An 18,283-nucleotide genomic window follows, 5' to 3' on the forward strand; every position below is an offset into this window, starting at 1 on the left:
TATTAAAAGGAATCGGAATGTTAGTGATTGACTGAGGAGGAGAGTGGTAGAGGCTGTTACTATTGTCCTGGGTTAATTCGCACAGCCCACTAATGGACAAGATCACGATCGATGGTATTGGATGAATAAATGACGGTCAACACACAACTTTCCTTCCGTATTAAAATTGCAGCATGTATTCAAAAGTACATAAGTGACCATATTATATCTCAGATATCTAAAAGCATTGCATGTCGCGTTTGGTAGACACTTGACCTCAAGGGGAGAAATCCATGATAAATGTTCTCATTCCTAAACCATGCAGACAAACAGCACTACATAGAGGGATATATTTAAAACGTTTTTAATTTGAGACATGAAAATCACAGACATAGTGTATATTTAGATTAATTTTCCTATATAATAATAAGTGCATAAATTGACTATTATTTAAAAATACCAAGTCATTTCATAAGTGCGTTTTTTAAAAATCGACTGAGGTAAACAGAATTTCCCAATTTTCTTGAGTGTGTAAGAAAATATGCATGTATTTGTATCCCTATTTGAGGTCAAGTGAACTGTTAGCAGCCAAGGAACAGTCATTTGTGTTTCTCAGTGCACTTGGATCAGTCCTTCCTCCAACCTGCTTTCTGAGGACATTTACAATTATTTGGGCCAGGGGGCCCTATTCAAGTTACCTTGCAGCATAAGAATAATGTTATATATTCCTTTTACTGCTTCAAAAAGTGACTTTTTCTTATATTGATTATTTTGACTGCTTGATTAAACAGGTCCTTTTTACCATTCTTTCTGTCCATAGACTGAACTTATCTCTCTCCACCTCTTAGTACATCAATCTCTCATTTCTTCTTCTCTCTGAACAGCCTCTCCACCTCTCTCATGAAGCGCAGACAGAGCTCGTCCTGCCAGGGCAGGGCCACACACTGTACGGCCACCGGCAGCCCCTCTCCACCAGTCACCGCCTGTAAACACACACAAACAGTCAGTCCCAACCAAACGCATGTTGACTAGGGACCGTATTCACAAATAATCTCAATAGGAGTGCTGGTATAGGATCAGTTTTCCTTTTTAGGGAATAATATATACAATTATATGGAGGGGGGGGGGGCTGATCCTAGATCAGCACTACTACTCTGAGATGATTTTTGAATACGGGCCCAGTGGCCTGAACTCCAACCAAGCAACCAGGACAGGCCTCTGCTTCCATCTACTGGTTACAATGGAACTACAGGTTAAGATTCACCGGTTAGGCTACAGGTTGTGACATCTGGCATGGACAAAATGGCCACTTCAAGTCAGGATGGCGGTAAGACGGAAATAGCTAAATATCCTGTAAATATTTTAAGAGGAAGAGTGTGTTTGTGACTTTGACTGTACCTTTTTGTAGAGCTTGTCCCAGAGGTCCCCATAGTTGCCCTTGTAGTGCCTGAGTTCCTCCTCGTCCTCTGCTGTTACCGTGGAGACAGGGACCACCCCAGCAGGGAAGTTAAGGAGATTGTAGATAGTGGTGTAAGATAACGCACCTGAAGAGAGAAAAGGGGTGGGGCGGGGGCTCTGAGTCAATAATCCATCCACCCATAGTTCAATAAAGCAGGTGAATTCATAACAATTCCAACTGGTGATTCTACATTTTAAAAAATGGTCATGACTGCAAAAAAAACAAACAAGCCTCATAAAAATAAAAAGAGCTAGTTAAATCTATATTCCATTTGATAAGAGAGATCAGAGAGGAGAGATGGGTACTGGTGAGTTTCCCAGGGTAGTTATGGTTGTAGGCGGGACCCATCATGGGACAGAGCAGCACGTCCAGCTCACACCTTCTCCACTCTGCCATCACCTCATGCATGTAGTCCTTGGAACACAGACAGAACTACTGTACATTTTCCTCAGAGCACTGATTTCCACACAACATTCTCTCGAAGGTTTTTGTCAAATTGATTATCATGCTGCAAGCTTAGGCCAACAACCTAGTTGAACAATATAACATTGCCAATGACTGACACAATAATCCATGCCATTCTGTTTTTCTGCATTACAACAAGAGACCAGATTAATGAAGACATTTAAATAATACATTTACAGGATACGATTTGTGCCTCCTCTCGGACCATCAGTAAACTCTTAGAGATGGCACAACTTCAAAATGTCTAGTACCTCCACATCTGCATGCTGTCTCCACAGGTCTTGCACAGAGCTGGTGAAAAAGGAAGTGATGGAATCATTAAGATTCTGCATTTCATACCATGGCATCGAAATATAATAAAGAGTCATTCCATGTCATTTCAGCAAGCCATGACATCCACCATCTCAGATTGTTATGAAAGAATTTCTGGAGTTAAAAACAGATAAGATTAGCATTCCTGCAACTTTATTTTGTTGAAATTTAGTTGCTATTTGATTGCACCCAAAAATTGGCCAGTTTAAGTTTTAGGATTCACATAATATTCAATAAATATAGTACCCAACATCCAATTGGAACCAAACATATACCTACCATTGACTAAGAAATGGGGAAATCAATAAAATGTGACTGACCACCTCGATTCTGTCTTATGTAGCACTATTTTAAATGGTGTTTTTTTACATTGGAAAAAAGTAGGGACTCAGAGCTAGAACATATCATACACTACAGTTGAGGAACAATGGGAAAGTAATTCTGCTTTGAAAGTTGATAAACTTGTAACCCCACTTGAAAGTTTTGGTACACCTACAATACCGGAGAGCTCTTCTTTGTCTACACCTATTCAGCATCGTTCACACCCTCTTAAGCCTTAGCCCCACCCATCTCTTTAAGGATTCACGTGAGGCCATGTGGTAAACAAACGCTATATCAAATCTATAAAATCTACATTTGTCACATGCTCAGGATACAGAAGGTGTAAACGATACAGTGAAGTGGTTACTTGCATAGTAGCAATATCAACAACAGAAAGTGTCCAGAAACAAAAATGTTATTGTCAAAAGCCACCCACGGACACCCCCCAAACCTCACGCCTACCACCCCAACAACCAATATACAGTATCAGTTATCTATGTTCGACAAGTAGTATGGAGCTGCGGCTTGGACTATTGCTTCTTCATCCTATGTAAATGTTTCCCTGGGGTGGGATTGGCATTGGGTGTGGGGGGGGGGGTCACTGGGTGGCTTTTGACAATTTTGGGGAATTTGTCAAGTCTTACTCGTTGTTATTAAGAATTATGGTCCAAATCAGATGTTAGGTATTATAATTATTGATGATTATATGAATCCAATAGGAAGAATAGACATAGGTTCTTCTCACCTAGCTCCACACAGGCTTTCCATAGAGGCACCAATACGAGGAAACTGAAGGGAAAAAATAAGACCATTGACAAACATAGAAGTATCAGCCAAATATAACATGAGCAGTCTGATACACATCACAAAGCTCCCCAGATACAGTTTTAACCTCCCTCTCTGTATGCTGCGGACTTGGAGAGCACTCACTATGGGCTTGATCAGAATGGAGAGTATTTTCTTCACAGTGCGAGGTAAACCGTACGGAATAATCTGAACCCGCAGAGACGGGTCGACAGGCCCTCCTTTCCTACAATAAAACCAAACAACAAAGTTACTTTTTTAATCATTTTAGTGCGAATACTGGATAGTTAATTTCTCTCCCAGGGATGTGCTGGTTTAACTCATTGGGAGAACCTGGGTTGTGTTCATTAGGGGGTTGTGTTCATTCATTAGAACTAAACGGATGAAAACGGATTGAAACAGGCAGGGACTACATTGACTGCAATAAGAAATACACATTTTCGCTTCGCATTTCAAAATGTTTTACTATGGTGTGCCCAACTGAACACAATCCAGGGTGATTTGACTGACTCACAGGTTGCTGAGCAGGGTAGCGCATCCATCGCCTGCGATTCCCCTGATAACCAGCTCATGCATGGCATAGCTCAGCCTGGGGAGACTGAAGGGAACCAACTACAGAGAGTGAGATGAGATAGACAGAGAGAAATACAACTTAATATCAACACAGTCATGGACCGACCTGTAAAGGAATTAACATCCACATTATTTTGTTTCTGTTATTTCTGCAGTCCAAGTAAATCTGTCTCTGATAAATAAAAGTGTTCAACCAAGCTCTGGTCATAGTGCCTTCAGAAAGTATTCATACCCCTTGACTTATTCCACATTTTGTTGTGTTACAGCCTGAATTCAAAATGTATTAAATATATATTTTTGTCTGACCCATCTAGACACAATACCTCATAAATGACAAAGTGAAAACATGTTCTTAGAAATGTTAGCAAATGTACATAAGTAATCACACCACTGAGTCAATACATGTCAGAATCATGTGTCAGATTTTCCCCCCAAACATAATGCCTTGTATTCAGGACATAAAGTTAATTTCTTTGCCACATTTATGGGGGGCAGTTTTACTTTAGTGCCTTATTGCAAACAGGATACATGTTTTGGAATATTTTTTATTCTGTACAGACTTCCTTCTTTTCACTCTGTCATTTAGGTTAGTACATGTATTGTGGAGTAACAACAATGTTGTTGATCCATCCCTAGTTTTCTCCTATCACAGCCATTAAACTCCGTAACTGTTTTAAAGTCACCATTGGCCTCATGGTGAACTCCCTGAGCGGTTTCCTTACTCTCCGGCAACTGAGTTAGGAAGGTAGTCTATCTTTGTAGTGACTGGGTGTATTGATACACCATCCAAAGTGTAATTAATAACTTCACCATGCTCAAAAGGGATATTCAATGTCTGCTTTTTTTAACCAACAGGTGTCCTTCTTTGTGAGGCATTGGAAAAGCTTCCTGGTTTTTGTGGTTGAATCTTTGGGGATTCTAAAGATGACAGAACTACATGAGTTTGTATTTTGAGTTTCGTGGTCGCACATTGAGATTAGTGGTTGCACGTACGACTCCCAAATATGTATTTTAATTTCGCAAACTTTTATCACGATGAGTGAAAGATTTGTTGTATCTTTAATTTTGAATACATTCAATAAGACTCGCAAGCATCATTTAATTTAAGAATGATTACAGATCTGATCACTACTTTGTTTCCTTTTATGTCTCCCTTTCCTCCAACCCTAAACACTAGGCCCCTACCCAGATGGTCATGTGCCATCGCAATTTTCACTCACTCTCTCCTCTTCTATCATCTCTCCCTTCTGCTAAATCCTTCTCCCTCCTGATTCTGCCTCTTCGACCAATCTCTTCCCTTTCCGCATCCTATGACTAGCACTGTCCTCTTTCCTCCCAGCCGGCTCTGCCCTCTCTTGCTCCGTGGCTGAGTGACTCATTGCGAGCTTAGAGAACAGGGTTGTGGGCAGCTGAAAGAAAATGGAGGAAAACTAAACTTCCGGAGGACCAATCATCCTTTCACTCCCTCCTCTCTACCTTCTCTTCCTCTGTATCCGCTGCCAAAGCCACTTTCTACCACAAAATTTCAAGCTTCCGTCTCTAACCCTATCCTTTAAACTATTTTCCCCCTTCTCCTCCCACCTTAATCCTCCACCCCTCTCTCTCTGCGGACGACTTTGTCAACCACTTTGAAAAAAAGGTTGACAACATCCGCTACTCATTCACTCAGCCTATTGAGTCCACTGGTTTCACTCACACAGAACTACCATACACCTTGACCTCTTTCTCCCCAGATTAAGTTCTGTGACTAGTGAGGTCTGGCTGCCCGACAACCTGCCCGCTCGACCCCATCCCCTCTTCCACACCATCTCTGGAGACCTTCTCCCATTCCTCACTTCCCTCATCAATTCATCGCATTCCCTCTGATTTCAAAATGTCCTGAGTTGCTCCCCTCCTCAAGAAACCTACACTTGACTCATCTGACATCCAAAACTATAGACCTGTATCCCCTCTTTCTTTTCTTTCCAAAACACTTGAGCATGCTCTCTCTTATCAACTTTCTCATTATCTCTCTCAGAACAATCTTCTTGACCCTAACCACTCAGGCTTCAAGACGGGTTACTCAAATGAGATTGCTCTTCTTTGTGACACAGAGGCTCTCCGCACTGCCAAAGCTGACTCTCTCTCCTCTGTTCTCATCCTCCTAGATCTATCCGCTGCCTTTGACACAGTGAACCATAAGATCCTCCTCTCCTCCCTCTCAGGGTTGGGTGTCTCAGGCTCTGCACACTCTTCCTACCTGGCAGCCCGCTCCTACCAGGTGATGTGGAGAGGATCTGTGTCTGCACCACATACTCACACTACTGGTGTCCCACAGGGCTCGGTTCTAGGCCCTCTCCTCTTCTGCAAGAGTATTTTTGATTCACAGCAGTATATTCATAGTTGGAAATAGACTTGTCATAATTCAGAAAATAAATGATGCTTGCAAATCTTATTGAATGTGTTCAAATGTCAAGTTAGCGACCATTGTTAAAATCTTTCACACATTATACAAACATGCAAAATAAATTACACATTTGCAAATCGTACTTGCAACCACAAATCTCAATGCGCGACCACGAAATTCAAAATACAAACTCACGTAGTTCTGTCATTATAATCCCATAGAATCTTTGTTTGAAATTCACTGCTTGATTGAGGGACCTTACGGACAATTGTATGTGTGAGGTACAGAGATGACATTAAAAAATAATGTTAAACACTTAGTGCACACCGAGTGAGTCGGTATAACTTATGTGACTTGTTAAGCACATTTTTACTCCTGAATCTTAGGCTTGCCATAACAAAGGGTTTGTTGAATATTTATTGACTCAAGACATGTCAGCTTTTCATTTTTAATACAATTTGTTAACATTTCTGAAAACATAATTCCACTTTGACATTATAGCGTGTAGGCCAGTGACACAAAATCTTAATTTAATCCATTTTAAATTCAGTCTAACACAAAATGTGGAAAAAGTCAAGGGGTGTGAATACTTTTTGACGGCAAAGTAGATCAGTCTGGAGCTGGAGGTTACTCACCGTGTGCCCTGCTCTCTCCAACAACGCCTTGGTCTCCCTCAGGGCTCGGCCCATGCTTGGAGACGGCATGGCATAGCCGTCGTTCTCATAGTACCCGATCCTCAGGGGATTGGAACGCTGGTATACCTGGAGAACAGAGGAAGAACACAGTATTGATACATAGAGAATGTAGATTCCCGGGGGTTTGAATGTGTATAGGTCCTTTCTGCATAATGTACCTTATAATAATGGATATTGGCATCCAATATCAATAATTTGATATGGACACTATTGTTTGATATCGATAAGAGCAAGGCATATTGTTATATCGGTTTATTCTTCTTGTCAACCTAAACTATTATGTAAAAAAGCATACGTGACTGTTCCTGCATGCACAAAACCCTGCCAACAGACCTTCTCACGGGCTGTCAACTTATCACAATCATACTTAAATTGCCTGCTGATGAGCCATCAACCGTTCATGGGCTTCTCATTGTATTCAAACTAGTTGAGTAGGTTAAGCTCCTAGAACATTCAGACCAGAACATCAACAAGCAGCTGGAACATTCAGACAGTTGCAATGTTTTGTGTAAAATCAATATGTATTGTTATGTTATAATAAAACAATTGCAACTGATATCATTATAGATTTTACAAAAGGGTGCCCGTCACTAAATATAATAATAATGTATTTAAGGATATCATTTTTTTCTTCTTCAGGGATATCCATTCAACAATGATACGTATCCTACGAAAGGCTCCAGGATGAAGTTTCCTTTATGTACAGATCTAGGATCAGCTTCACCTCCCACAACAACAACAAAACTGACTCAAGATCAGCATCTAGGGGCAACATCACCCTACTCCCTAAGACAGAGAGAGATCCCACCTGTTGGTTGAATGGGATTGGGGGAACAGTAGGGTCCAGTCTGAACATGTGGTCACAGAGCAGAGCTTGCATACAGAGAGCCAGGCTATCCACGTCCCTTGCCATGGGCCCAAAGGACGACAGCACTGGAACAACACAAACAATCGGAGTCATCCTGACAGTGGAGAGTCAGTTGTTAAAAGTTAACAATAACATCTGTTACTATGTCGTTACCACATGTAATGCAATGAGCATCCTTTTGATTCCATTTCTACATTTTTTCACAGAAGAGCTCCGCTCCCTATTTTGTCTATGTATATAGGCGTTATGACGGCGGGGGTCAAGAAAACATTTATCAATTTATTTAGCTATACATGTGCAGGGTGGAAAGTTGTATGTTTGAGCCTTGCCTGACTTTTGGCCCCGGCTACAGGAGACAGCACCTCGCGAACTGAAAAAAAATAAAGAAAAGAATAGTCAGTCATCATCTAACCAAGCCAATCAGGTCAATAACTCACTCAGTAACTCACTCAAACACACAACTATGCTTTTACGGGGGAAATAAACGTCTTGTGATGCAATCATTCTTGAACTCTCCTCAAGGTTAGCAACATTGTAAAAGATTACTGAAGGCCTCACAGGTTGTCACCATGACTCACATATTCACTGACACATCCTAAGAGTTACACGACGCACTGACAGACCCCCCCCCCTTACTCATCCACCCACCTCAGCCTGTTGGCCGTGGGTTTAAAGCCACAGATCCCACAGAAGGATGAAGGGATGCGTATGCTGCCCCCGATGTCGGAGCCCATGCCCAGGACCGAGCCCCCTCCTCCGATCAGCGCTCCCTCCCCGCCCGATGAACCCCCGGGCGTCTTTTGAGGGTTATGGGGATTCAGAGTCAGGCCGTAGATGGGATTGCCGCAGTCGTAGCTGGACATGGGGACAAGACAGATGTGGGTGAAAACACTGATTGCTAAGAACAACATGAGTCATGGGGTGACCAATCAGCTTTACTCTGGGTGCGGACTAGTCTGGCCATTGGACTTTGACGATGACCGTCTTCACAAACTCCTCAATCACATTGCTCAAGTCATAGCTCTTGCACTAAATTACATCACCTAATGTGGTATGTGGCACATTAAAGGCATTGTTACCCGATCTATGTCAATGTATTGCTAGTGTATTATGTTTATTCATCAGTTGACATTGTATATGGTAGACAAATTATATTCTGAATCTCATTCGATGCATTCACAAGAATAAAACAACTATTCACCTTAGCAGGCTTTGGGGTACGTTGGTCTTGACGAAGGGAATGGCGCCTTGTCTCTTCAGCACTTCAACCAGCACACTGTCCCCTGTGGCAGGAAGGTCCAATTTACAGATCACGCCACATGTAGAGTCATGACCCTGAATACAAAAACAGGAAGATCAAAAAAGTAAATCATTCAAAAAAAATAAAAAATAAAAAAATTAACTTTCAGTAGACATGCACATCTCTGAACCCAGAACTATGTTACTGGTAGGCCCTCACGAGAGACTCGACTTGAAGTTCACAAACAAAGACACAAGCCTACTATGGGGTGGTTTTCTGGACACAGATTAAGCCAATGTCCTGGGCTAACAAGTGTCAGAATTCACCTAGGGGTCATGATTTGGGTCTGTACAAATGTTTGATGTATTCAAATAATTGATTATGCTTATGTTATAACCCCTCCCCTTCTATTAATATAAGACCCCTCCCTCCTAACATTTATAGGGTCCTAGACTACAGATTAACAATATATATATTCATTATATAGTTTTAGAATTGTTCCACAGTTTGCTCTTTCTTTCTCTCTTATAATGTGTGACTGAGACAGAACTCTGCAGGGGAGTGTGGGAGATAAGAGACTACTCAGACATTCCACAAGAAATCAACTTCGGGGAGTGGACGTTTATTGCCTAGCTTTTAGACAGAGTTTCAGTGTTTATGTTTGTATAGCTATGGATGCAGGGTTCTGGTCTCAGGAGTAAAAAGGTAATGACGTAGTCAGTGACATCACTAAGGCGGGACTTCGGTTTAATAAAACAACTTGAGACCTTTTGTTTGACGCAGAACTTACTCAGCAACATTCGTGCCATGTTCCTGTTTGTCAACTTCTGTCTGCAATCGCATTTATAAAGGTTTTTGAATTTTTTAATTAAAGATGTCATAATGCTAATTTCACCAATGAGCCAATGATGATTGACAAGGAGGAAAGGAACGAACCTAACACAAGCAGCTCAATGGAGAATCTCTATTGAAAGCGCTTTGGTCCAGGACTAGGCCCATGTTTAATCTGACCTGGAAACCCCTGCTATATTTACAGGGAAAAATGACAATTAATGAAAGACACTGAAGTGACACCTAATCAACACCTTGTATCCAATATTTTCCTTGATGCTGACAGGGACCCCATAAAGGAGACCATCCTTGTGAGAGCCAATATCCTCCAGCTGATCCCAACTCTCCAGCAGGACCTCAGTGCAACAGTTCAGTCTCCTATTCACCTCCAATGTCTGTGGGAACACAACATGTGAAAAATCAATGGGAGCACTTGTAGATTGAAAGGTCTAGTAGCCTGGTCCCAGATCAGTTTGTGTTGTCTTGCCAACTCCTATGGCCATTGCTACAACAAGAGCACAAAACAGATCCCAAACAGTTCTGGGAACAGGCCAGATTGATCACCACGCCAGCATGCCCCAAAATACATGATGCCTATTATGTGAAAGCCATTCAATGACTGATCATGCTGCATTGTTTTGTAAACAGTGCAAATATAATCCAGGCATGTCATCATAACTACATAGGCCTTTTCAGGGCTGTGTTGGCTCGGACTAGGATTGCACATTTTGGGGAATATTCAGAGGTGGAAACTTTGTGGGAATTAATGGGAATTCACAGAAATTAATATTAATACCATTTCAATGTAGATGTTTTTTTGCATTGGATATATTTACCATATCATATGGAGACAGAAACATTTTACCTTATCATAAATAGACAATTGTAAATGATTAAATCCTTCCAACAGAAAGAAGAAAAACCTTTTATTTACGACCTTTACATTAGTTTAATCTTCACATGGGATGATTTCACTGAACAACAAAATAAAGGGAATATTGAATGATCCATCACATCTCCCAAAAACATATTCAACATAGATCTGTAAAATTATAGTCTAGAAACTAAAGCCTTGGTTGTCTTCCTCTCAGGCTTCCATGTCTTCTCCCTTGACCTCCTCAATGTCCACCTCTTGAACATCCGACTCGGAGGCCTCATCTTCACTGTCACCTTCAAACCTTGAGGATGGCTCGTTGTCAGGCTCAAAAAGCCTCAAAGTTGCCAAGATGGCCACCAATTTTTCAATACTTGTAATGGTCAGCCTGTTGCGTGCTTTGGTGTGTGTTCCCAAACTAGGACCAGTTGCCCTCTGAGGTGGCTGATGTTGGGATTTGGAGGATGGGGGAAAAAGCCTCAGATCCACAAAGTCCCTTTCACCAGCTGGCTGATGAGATACAGTTGAAGTCGGAAGTTCACATACACTTAGGTTGGAGTCATTAAAACACGTTTGTCAACCACTCCACAAATTTCTTGTTAACAAACTATAGTTTTGGCAAGTCGGTTAGGACATCTACTTTGTGCATGACACAAATCATTTCCCCAACAATTGTTTACAGACAAATTATGGGAAAATCAAAAGAAATCAGCCAAGACCTCAGGAAAAAAATTATAGACCTCCACAAGTCTGGTTCATCCTTGGGAGCAATTTCCAAATGCCTAAAGGTATCACGTTCATCTGTACAAACTATAGTATGCAAGTATAAACACCATGGGACCACGCAGCCGTCATACCGCTCAGGTATGTTCTGTCTCCTAGAGATGAACGTACTTTGGTGCAAAAAGTGCAAATCAATCCCAGAACAACAGCAAAGGACCTTGTGAAGATGCAGGAGGAAACAGGTACAAAAGTATCTATACCACACGAGTCCTATCTCGACATAACCTGAAAGGCCGCTCAGCAAGGAAGAAGCCACTGCTCCAAAACCGACATAAAAAAAGCCAGACTACAGTTTGCAACTACACATGGGGACAAAGATTGTACTTTTTGGAGAAATGTCCTCTGGTCTGATGAAACAAAAATATAACTGTTTGGCCATAATGACCATCATTATGTTTGGAGGAAAAAGGGGGAAGCTTGCAAGCTGAAGAACACCATCCCAACCGTGAAGCACGGGGGTGGCAGCATCATGTTGTGAGGGTGCTTTGCTGCAGGACTTCACAAAATGGATGGCTACATGAGGCAGGAAAATTATGTGGATATATTGAAGCAACATCTCAAGACATCAGTCAGGAAGTTAAAGCTTGGTCACAAATGGGTCTTCGAAATGGACAATGACCCCAAGGTTACTACCAAAGTTTTGGCAAAATAGCTAAAAGACAACAAAGTCAAGGTATTGGAGTGGCCATAACAAAGCCCCGACCTCAATCCTATAGAAAATTGTGGCAGAACTGAAAAAGTGTGTGCGAGCAAGGAGGCCTACAAACCTGACTCAGTTACACCAGCTCTGTCAGGAGGAATGGGCCAAAATTCACCCAACTTATTGTGGGAAGCTTGTGGAAGGCTACCAGAAACATTTTACCCAAGTTCAACAATTGAAAGGCACTGCTACAAAATACTAATTGAGTGTATGTAAACTTCTGACCCACTGGGAATGTGATGAAAGAAATAAAAGCTGAAATAAGTCATTCTCTACTATTATTCTGACATTTCACTTTCTTAAAATAAAGTGGTGATCCTAACTGACCTAAAACAGGGAATTGTTACAAGGCTTAAATGTCAGGAATTGTGAAAAAACTGAGTTTAAATGTATTTGGCTAAGGTGTGTAAACTTCTGACTTCAACTGTATGTTTGTGCTCTTGTGGAATACTGGTTGAGGGGTGGAGATGTAGTTAATTATTCCTTTCCCACAATCAGTAAACCACCATTCAGAGACGATTGCAATACGGTCTATGATTTGCTTGACCTAGTCTACTCTGTTGAATTCTGCATCCAGCAAATGAGTAGATAAAGCATGTCTGGTTGGAAGGGTGCATGCTGGGCGAAGAACATTCAGAAATCTCTTCCAATACACAGTGCCTGTGAGCATCAGAGGTGAACCAGTTGCATACAAAGCTTAAGACATTCATCAGCATTTGTCTTACTACGTTCCTCCATTGAGTCAAAAAAAAAAAAAAAACTTGATTCCAGGAGGACCATGAGCTGTTGCTATTGATAAGGTGTCTGATTCATCATTTACACCTCGAATAGAAGTAGAGTGACTTTTGTCAGTGGTTGCTTGTTGTGAGCGCTGAGAGAACTTTATGTACTTGGCCAGATGATTCTGCATCTTACATTCTACACATTTAATTTGGCACAGTATTTGCAAATGTACACAGCTTTTCCTTCTACATTAGCTGCAGTGAAAGGTCTCCACACATCAAATAGTGCCCGTGGCATTTTCCTGTAAAGAATAGGATTTAAACAATTACAAAAAAAATAATACAATTCCAGTTACATATAAATAATCTCAGCAAAAAAAGAAACGTCCCTTTTTCAGGACCCTGTCTTTCAAAGATAATTCGTAAAAATCCAAATAACTTCACAGATCTTCATTGAAAAGGGTGTGAGCGTGCTCATATGTGTGAGAATGCCTTTGGCATGCTGCAAGGAGGCAAGCAGATGTGGCCAGGGCAATAAATTGCATTGTCCGTACTGTGAAATGCCTAAGACGGCACTGCAGGGAGACAGGACGGACAGCTGATCGCCCTCGCAGTGGCAGACCATGTGTAACAACACCTGCACAGGATCGGTACATCCGAACATCACACCTGCGGGACAGGTACAGGATGGCAACAACTGCCCGAGTTACACCAGGAACGCACAATCCCTCCATCAGTGCTCAGACTGTCCGCAATAGGCTGAGAGAGGCTGGACAGAGGTGCTTGTAGGCCTGTTGTAAGGCAGGTCCTCACCAGACATCACTGGCAACAACGTCGCTTATGGGCACAAACCAACGTCGCTGGAACAGACTGGACTGGTAATTAGTGCTCTACACTGACTAGTCGCGGTTTTGTCTCACCAGCGGTGATGGTCGGATTTGCGTTCATCATCGAAGGAATGAGCGTTACACCGAGGCCTGTACTCTGGAGAGGGATCGATTTGGAGGTGGAGGGTCCGTCATGGTCTGGGGCGGTGTGTCACAGCATCCCCGGACTGAGCTTGTTGTCATTACAGGCAATCTCAACGCTGTGTGTTACAGGGAAGACATCCTCCTCCCTCATGTGGTACCCTTCCTGCAGGCTCATCCTGACATGACCCTCTAGCATGACAATGCCACCAGCCATACTGCTCATTCTGTGCGTGATTTCCTGCAGGACAGGAATGTCAGTGTTCTGCCATGGCCAGCAAAGAGCCCGGATCTCAATCCCATTGAGCCCAATAAACAACTCCTTTGTAAGATACATGTTTTAAAATGAAACATGTATGGAACAGGTGAATTAACACTCCTATGTTAGCAGGCTCAAGCAAGCTAAAACCCACATGGTTGCAAAAACTAACTAGCAGAAATTGTTAACAAGTTAGAAATGATTTACACACTTTGCTGTAGGATACTATTTATAATTAACAAAAGAAATGTCATAATATATATTCACCCCAGCCAGTATTGTAATCAAAACTTACCAGAAAGCATGTAGTTCTTGGCTCAGACAGTGTATTAGTGTGGGATCTATAGCATCTCATTAGTGTGCAAGATCTTGAAAATCAGCTGTACATGTGATGGAAGAGTGCACTGCAAATGTGATGGTTGCAATTCCATTGAATTGGGGATAGTTTAACCAAAATATGCTACAAGACCTAGAATTTCCTTATGTGTATCCTACAAAAAAAGGTTCACTGTTATAAGCTAACTTTTTTGATGAATTTAAGGAAAATTCCCCAAATTCCAGGTCTTAACGTCCCATGGAACATTTCCAGAAAGTTTCAGACCCTTTGCAACCCTAGCTGTGACTTCCGATTTAAATACGTAAACAGGTTAAAGGTGGTTAATGGTTTGCAGAAAACATTGCAGGAGTACGATATGTCGCCAATGCTTGCAGTGAAAACAAATTACACCACCTATAGAAATAATGTAGTCCACAAAATTCCACAACATGCACATTACAGCGGTCAAACGACCTCCACTCATCACTGTCAAACGCTCCCTGAAACACTTCAGCGAGCAGGCCTTTCTAATCCACCTGGCCTGGGTATCCTGGAAGGATATTGACCTCATCCCGTCAGTAGAGGATGCCTGGTTATTTTTTTTAAATGCCTTCCTCACCATCTTAAATAAGCATGCCCCATTCAAAAAATGTAGAACCAGGAACAGATATAGCCCTTGGTTCTCTCCAGACCTGACTGCCCTTAACCAACACAAAAACATCCTATGGCGTTCTGCATTAGCATCGAACATATGCAGCTTTTCAGGGAAGTTAGAAACCAATATACACAGGCAGTTAGAAAAGCCAAGGCTAGCTTTTTCAAGCAGAAATTTGCTTCCTGCAACAAACTCTAAAAAGTTCTGGGACACTGTAAAGTCCATGGAGAATAAGAACACCTCCTCCCAGCTGCCCACTGCACTGAGGATAGGAAACTCACCACCGATAAATCCACTATAATTGAGAATTTCAATAAGCATTTTTCTACGGCTGGCCATGCTTTCCACCTGGCTACCCCGGTCAACAGCACTGCACCCCCCACAGCAACTCGCCCAAGCCTTCCCCATTTCTCCTTCTCCCAAATCCAGTCAGCTGATGTTCTGAAAGAGCTGCAAAATCTGGACCCCTACAAATCAGCCGGGCTAGACAATCTGGACCCTTTCTTTCTAAAATTATCTGCCGAAATTGTTGCAACCCCTATTACTAGCCTGTTCAACCTCTCTTTTGTGTCGTCTGAGATTCCCAAAGATTGGAAAGCAGCTGCGGTCATCCCCCTCTTCAAAAGGGAGGGACACTCTTGACCCAAACTGCTACAGACCTAAATCTATCCTACCCTGCCTTTCTAAGGTCTTCGAAAGCCAAGTCAACAAACAGATTTCCGACCATTTCGAATCACATCGCACCTTCTCCGCTATGCAATCTGGTTTCAGAGCTGGTCATGGGTACACCTCAACCACGCTCAAGGTCCTAAACTATATCTTAACCGCCATCGATAAGAAACAATACTGTGCAGCCGTATTCATCGACCTGGCCAAGGCTTTCGACTCTGTCAATCACCATATTCTTATTGGCAGACTCGACAGCCTTGGTTTCCCAAATGATTGCCTCGCCTGGTTTACCAACTACTTCTCTGATAGAGTTCAGTGTGTCAAATTGGAGGGCCTGTTGTCCGGACCTCTGGCAGTCTCTATGGGGATGCCACAGGGTTCAATTCTTGGGCCGACTCTCTTCTCTGTATACATCAATGATGTCGCTCTTGCTGCTGGTGACTCTCTGATCCACCTCTACGCAGACGACACCATTCTGTATACTTCTGGCCCTTCTTTGGACACTGTGTTAACAACCCTCCAGACGAGCTTCAATGCCATACAACTCTCCTTCCGTGGCCTCCAACTGCTCTTAAATACAAGTAAAACTAAATGCATGCTCTTCAACCGATCGCTGCCTGCACCCGCCCGTCCAGCATCACTACTCTGGACGGTTCTTACTTCGAATATGTGAACAACTACAAATATCTAGGTGTCTGGTTAGACTGCAAACTCTCCTTCCAGACTCACATCAAACATCTCCAATCCAAAGTTAAATCTAGAATTGGCTTCCTATTTCACAACAAAGCATCCTTCACTCATGCTGCCAAACATACCCTCGTAAAACTGACCATCCTACCGATCCTCGACTTCGGCGATGTCATTTACAAAATAGCCTCCAACACTCTACTCAGCAAATTGGATGCAGTCTATCACCGTGCCATCCGTTTTGTCACCAAAGCCCCATATACTACCCACCACTGCGACCTGTACGCTCTCGTTGGCTGGCCCTCGCTTCATACTCGTCGCCAAACCCACTGGCTCCAGGTCATCTACAAGACCCTGGTAGGTAAAGTCCCCCCTTATCTGAGCTCGCTGGTCACCATAGCAGCACCCACCTGTAGCACGAGCTCCAGCAGGTATATCTCTCTGGTCACCCCCAAAGCCAATTCCTCCTTTGGCCACCTCTCCTTCCAGTTCTCTGCTGCCAATGACTGGAACGAACTACAAAAATCTCTGAAACTGGAAACACTTTTCTCCCTCACTAGCTTTAAGCACCAGCTGTCAGAGGAGCTCATAGATTACTGCACCTGTACATAGCACATCTATAATTTATCCCAAGCAACTACCTCTTCCCCTATTGTATTTATTTAGCTCCTTTGCACCCCATTATTTCTACTTAGCACATTCTTCCACTGCAAATCTACCATTGCAGTGTTTTACTTGCTATATTGCATTTACTTCTCCAACATGGCATTTTTTGCCTTTACCTCCCTTATCTCACCTCATTTGCTCACATTGTATATAGACTTATTTTTCTACTGTATTATTGACTGTATGTTTGTTTTACTCCATGTGTAACTCTGTTGTTGTATGTGTCGAACTGCTTTGCTTTATCTTGGCCAGGTCGCAATTGTAAATGAGAACTTGTTCTCAACTTGCCTACCTGGTTAAATAAAAGTGAAATAAAATAAGTGATTGCTGGGGTGTTGATTGAATTGTGCATTACCTTTTCCATGTATGTGTGGAACACAGCTTGTGGAGTTAGTGTTCCACCCTTCAGTTGTTTGGACAGCTCAGCCAGTGACAGTGAGAGGATGAGAGAGGTGTCTGTTCCAGGGTGCTGACATGGGAGTCAAAGAGGGAAGAGACTGAACATTCGGTACACCACCAGATATCTATCTAGCTACCCTCTGAAAATCTAAATGAAATGTCATGCTATCTCAGTCAATAAGGTAAGGTCCTCTGCATACACTTAATCCTCCTTTCAATACATGCATGCATGACTAAGTGGCAACTGGTTTGAACATGAATATGTGATAGCCACCCCAGTACTATCTGCAAGTTAGAGTCACAGCTGTGTCTGACTGACTTATCAACAGGGTTGAATGTTCATTCGTTGAGGTTGTTAGCTAGCGTTTGCTAAACTAAAGTCAAACTTACAGATTCGTTGAACTGAAGGACAGCGAGTTCTGCCTGTTGCAGTGACGTTTCTCTTCGGGCTTTCGCCCTCTGAATTTTCTTCCACGACTGTTCGTGTCCTAACCAATTCAGAAAAAGCATCAATGCACCTGTACCGCATGCAGTGGCTGTCAGAATCGCTGTCCAATTCGGCTCTGCCCAAAAAATTACTTGTTTAAAGTTGTCCATTCTGTCCACAACGCTCTGACAGCTATCTTCCACCTCCTACTTCCGCTCTGACAGC

The 18,283-nt window shown here is 42.4% G+C and overlaps 1 protein-coding gene across 1 annotated transcript; it reads right to left on the reverse strand.

The window, feature by feature from the left end:
• Nucleotides 1-365: 365 nt before the first annotated feature.
• LOC120054409 (vitamin D3 hydroxylase-associated protein-like) lies at nt 366-18,263 on the reverse strand. Its single transcript, XM_039001823.1, has 15 exons — nt 18,022-18,263; nt 17,588-17,701; nt 10,188-10,328; nt 9,064-9,197; nt 8,511-8,717; nt 8,192-8,232; nt 7,803-7,927; nt 6,935-7,060; nt 3,855-3,952; nt 3,467-3,566; nt 3,282-3,325; nt 2,155-2,194; nt 1,744-1,852; nt 1,378-1,523; nt 366-962 (listed from the first exon to the last, which is right to left on the reverse strand). Exons 1-15 carry the CDS (start codon nt 18,226-18,228, stop codon nt 840-842), a joined length of 1,755 nt encoding a protein of 584 aa, XP_038857751.1. The 5' UTR covers nt 18,229-18,263; the 3' UTR covers nt 366-839.
• Nucleotides 18,264-18,283: the final 20 nt, after the last annotated feature.

Source organism: Salvelinus namaycush, chromosome 10 (assembly GCF_016432855.1).
Source record: "Salvelinus namaycush isolate Seneca chromosome 10, SaNama_1.0, whole genome shotgun sequence".
Classification (NCBI taxonomy): Eukaryota; Metazoa; Chordata; class Actinopteri; order Salmoniformes; family Salmonidae; genus Salvelinus; species Salvelinus namaycush.